This window comes from Crocuta crocuta, unplaced genomic scaffold, assembly GCF_008692635.1.
Source record: "Crocuta crocuta isolate KB4526 unplaced genomic scaffold, BGI_CrCroc_1.0 scaffold348, whole genome shotgun sequence".
NCBI classification, from domain to species: domain Eukaryota; kingdom Metazoa; phylum Chordata; class Mammalia; order Carnivora; family Hyaenidae; genus Crocuta; species Crocuta crocuta.
In genome coordinates, this window is record NW_027529573.1 from 3057600 (window position 1) to 3062205 (window position 4606).

General features: G+C 55.6%; 1 protein-coding gene across 1 annotated transcript in view; it reads right to left on the reverse strand.

The window, feature by feature from the left end:
- EMID1 (EMI domain containing 1) overlaps positions 1-4606 on the reverse strand; it is a 93709-nt gene that overhangs the window by 862 nt on the left and 88241 nt on the right. Inside the window, exons 14-15 of the mRNA XM_077761490.1 lie at positions 2918-3082; positions 2733-2823 (exon numbers count right to left, since the gene is read on the reverse strand). Of these exons, the coding sequence (XP_077617616.1) occupies positions 2733-2823; positions 2918-3082 (256 nt within the window). The remainder of the gene's footprint in view (positions 1-2732; positions 2824-2917; positions 3083-4606) is intronic.

Here is a 4606-nt window from a genome sequence, read left to right on the forward strand (position 1 = left end):
TCCAGATATACTGAGGTCCTGACCAGCTTCAATAATTATTTAAATCAGTTCTAATTTGGCTGTGGTGAAATATGCCCCAACCTGGAAATAAGGTATCCCCCAAGAGTGAAACAATAATTGGCATTTTTGCCAACTGGGAAACTCCTACTTATCCTTCAAAACCCAGAGGAATGCGTCTCTCCTCCAGGAAGCCTTCTGCCACTAGCACTCTAGTCCCTCTCTAAGTTAAATAGGTAGGTCAGGTAGGGCTATTTTCCCAGGGGGAGAGGAACACCCAAGGAACAGAGCCCCAGGGTGGGAGACTTGGCTGAGCCTCCAAAGTCCTGTTCAAAGGGACAGACACTGGGACTCTGGTGAGCACCAGCTTCCCACAGGGCACTGCCAGGGGAGTGGGCTATACCTTCATAATCATAACTGTCTAGCACCCTGACCTTGTGTGCCCCAGCCTCCCATGCACGTCTGGGCCGACATCTGGGGCCTCTGAGACAGATTTGTGTGTGCTCACAGTCAAGGGAGATTTGATGCCCTAAATTGGGGAACATAGGAGGAGAGGAGCACAGAGCTCAGGCTCTAACATCAGCTATGGCCAAGTCCTGTACCAAGTGTTGAACCTTTGAGCTGCATCTGCAACATGGGGATAATACTGTGTCACACCCTTGCGGTGAGTGTTTAAGGTGTCCAGGAGTGGAAAGTGGTTTTCACAGTAAATGCTGGATTATTATGGTCACTAGTTGAGTTTTCGACCCAGGTCTCTGGCAGGCCAACTCATCTCATGAGTTGCCCATGAGATGCTATTCTGACTCAATCAAATTCAGGGCCCTTGGTTTCCCCTGGTCCCACTCAGTGCTTGGCAGAACAGAGGTGTCAGTGAACTTTTGTTGATGGAGCAAAAGGAGCCAGTGCTTTAAAGGACAGACCCCTGGCCTCACCACTACTACTGCTATGACCCTGAGGAAATCATGTGAGCTCTCTGAACCTCAGTTTCTTCATCTGTGAAATGGGCATGGTATGGCCCACCTGGCAAACTTGTTATAGAGACTGGATGTAAATCCCCAGCCCAGGAGGCTGGATGTGTGACAGCTGTTACTGTCTCATTATTGATTATAACCTAAACATGAGCCCTATCTCAGTTTTTAGTCAGCACCTGCTGTGTATGATGGATAAGGGGAAAGTTCCTTCTTCACTGCTCCACTCCTCCCTCACCCCCTCTTCCAGGCCCACCATCCAAGCTTGCTTGTGGGGTCACTCCCCCAGGCTTGTGGCCACAGAGAGTGGGCGCAGGCTTTCTAAGGTGACCAGCACTCCCTCCCTGGGCTGCTGGAAACAGGGGACTAAAGTACGGGTAGGGCTTCAAGGCTACAGTGTGTCCCTTCTGGTTCCTTTCCCTATCCTCCTGAGAGAGGGGGTGCAGAGACACCTGAAAAAGGTGCGGAGAGCCTGGGATTTGGTTCTTGGTCTTGAACCTGTGGCAGGGCAGAAGGTCTGAGAGATGGTCACTGATGTTTCTAAAAGTTAGAGAAGCCGTGCGGCAAGGCAGAGGGGCTTTGGAAGCAGACCGCATGCCCCTTGCAGTCTCCAGGCCTTTGTCCATGCGGAACTCTGTCAAGGCCACCCTTTCTACCTTCTTGTAGGGATTTTCCATGACCCAATGCAAATGGCCCCTTTCCAGGAAGGCTTCTCCAACTCATAGCTGGAAATGATTGCCACTCACCCACATCCCTGTACCCTGTGGCCCTCATCTCTGTAGACACTGAGGATCCCCCATCACTTGGATGGACACAGAGCATTGGGCCAGACCTGGCACTCAGTAGATGTGCCCTATGGTTTTGCAGGAGGCTTGGCTGTATCCCTGGCCCTCCTTCCTGCTCGGGGCCTCTGTTTCCTCATCTGTAAAATAGATGTGAAGTTGGACATGGTGTCTGAGGCCCATGTGCACTGACATACTAGGACTGGGCTGTGATATGGGGTCGTTGGTGGCCCAGGCCCCACCCTGGACATGCACCTGCAGCCCCGCATCACTTGCCACAACCCAGGTGGCCGGAGGTGGGAGAAGGATGGCCATGGGTGCCTCTTAGTGTTAGGTGAGGACCAGAGCTCAGCCCCGAGGGTAGCCAATCCCTGCGTCTCTCGAGGGCCACCCTCCTTTGCCCCACCGTGACAAGCCAGGCACAGGGAGAGGTGCTGCCCATTTGGTGTCTAACCTCCTTCCATGCTTTCTACCTCCTTTCAAGGGACTTCTCAAACTGGGCCCTGCCAGATTCTCTAGCCTCACCTATCGCTCCTTAGCAACCTCACAGAATGGGCCTCTTGGCTTTTGCCCATGCTGTTCCTGTGCCCGTTTACTTGCCCCGATCCTTCCTCTTCAGGTCTCCACTTAGATGACACCTCCTCCAGGAAGCCCTCCCTGAGATGCCTTCCCCCACTCCCCAGCCTGGGTCAGGGGCACTTCCGTGCTGTCACAGTACTCACTCCACCATGGTATTCCTCACCCTGGGTCTAGCAGCCCATTCCAGGACAACCCCTGTGTCCCAGCACCCTGTATGCCATGAGAGCAGGACTATGTCTTATCTGGGAGCCTGTGCCAGATAAGGGTGTCAGGCACCATCTGCTGGCTGGCTGGAAGGGCTAAAGGAGGAGTGTCCGCTCGCCTGGGTCCAGCAGTGGGAGGTGACTTCTGTGTCCCTAGGCCCTTCCTGGAAGGGTCTGCCCCTACCTGCCCGCCCTGCCATTACCTGGCCAGATGATGGCTTCCAGCAGGGTGACTCGTCTGGCCAGGAGCTCCAGCTGAGCCTGCTGCTGCAGGAAGCTCTGTAAGCTAGGAGCCTGATGGGAGATCAAGAAGAGCAGACGGTGCGAGTCCGGCCTCCGAGGGCTGGCCTGGGGAGCCGAGGGTGGGGTGTAGGGGCCAGGCACCCACCAGCTTCGAGGCAGGGGCCTGGGTGTGAGTCTCTATCGAGACCTCGGTCTCCCCTTCTGACTGGGGATGGGGCTTGCCTGGCTCCTCAAATGACCAGATGGGCGGAGAAACTGGTGGGTGAGTGCCTGGGGTGACGGTCTGGCTCTCTCCAGCCCCTAAATGGACCTGAAGGACACATTAGGAGGACCAGAGGAGGAACTGTAAGGTAGACGCCTGGGGCTAGGAAGGCCTGCCCTATTGAGAGCCTCTGGGGGCTCCTGGGAGAGGGGCGGTCAGAACTGGTGGGTGGTATATTACCTGGAGTACTGAGGGGACTGAGCCTGGCTTCGTTACCCACAGTCCCATGCACTTCTGGAGTCGAGTTCCATGACCTATTGTCCTGTGGCTTGGGGACTGGCTTTCTTACCCACTATTTTTCTAGACCTGAATGAAGCCTGGCTGGAGTCTGGATTCCTTACCCAGAACTCTCCTGTGGGTCTGGGCTCTGACTTTATTACCCACAATCCCCTGCTCTGCAGCAGTCTGGCTCTGTTACCCACAATCCCCTACTGTCTGGAGTTTGGCTCCACGGCCCCTAATTTCTTCCAAACTCAAAATCTGTCACCTCTGCTTCCCCTGCAGGCCTGGAACCGTATTACCCACAATGCCTGGAGGCCCAGTCTGACCACAGAGGTGGGGGCCCAGGTTTCTAGGGCCCCCTTTCACCTGTGGAGGAGGGACCAGCCATTGAGGGATGGGTGGCCTCGTTCTCTCACGTCCTCACCTGCCTGGGGCAGGCACCTTCTCCAGCCTCATGGCTGGGTCCAGGCAGCTCCACCCCTGGAGGGCCTGGGGAAGGCTGGCGGGTGGGGGCTGGGCTGTCTGTCCGTCTGTCTGTCTCTACTCACCATAGAGCCCAATCATTGTTTCCAAGATTAAAACCCTCTCAGCTAAAATCTTCAAAGCCTCGCGTAGTTGGTGCAACCCCTCCCCCTGCGGAGGAAAGAGACAGATGCAGCCGTGAAGGGGGCAAGGGAGGGGGTCCTGCAAAGCTCTTTGGTGGCCCATGCCCCACCCTGGACATGCACCTGCAGCCCGCACCACCTGCCACAACCCAGGGCCCGAGGACAGCCAGGGTAAGACCGATAAGACCGATAAGACCGATAAGACCGGGAGAGGACAGGGCGGGGGAGGGGCAAGACAGGTGGAAGCAGACCCCTCCATAAGTCCTGATGGGTCCCAGCTGGCTGCTCTCTGCCCACACCCCTGCACATCTGCTGCACTGGGGGCAGGGTGATGTCAATCCACAGGGGCCCCACTGCCCTCCCAGAGCCTGCCTTGGAGTCTGCCCTGGAGGTTGTCACGGGGCACCCCCAAACCTCTGTTGCCTGACACCTGCATGATTCCTGCCACACCCCTGGGCCACCTGTACTCTTGTTTACTTTATGTTCTTTAAACTGACTTTTTGCCTTAATGCTACATTAACCTCACTCTAACGAATTCCATCAGTGGGATCAGGCTCCTTACTGACTTTCTTTCCATTAACATCAAAATGAATATAGGCAAGGAAAATTAGAAAACGTTTGAGTGGCATCACTTTGGGGAAGTTGTGCTTAACACGTTGGAAAAGCTGAGACTCAGGCTCAGGCGTCCACTCCTCAGCCCTTCTCACTTTGGGCTCAATCCCCACCCCCCCGCCCACCCCCCACC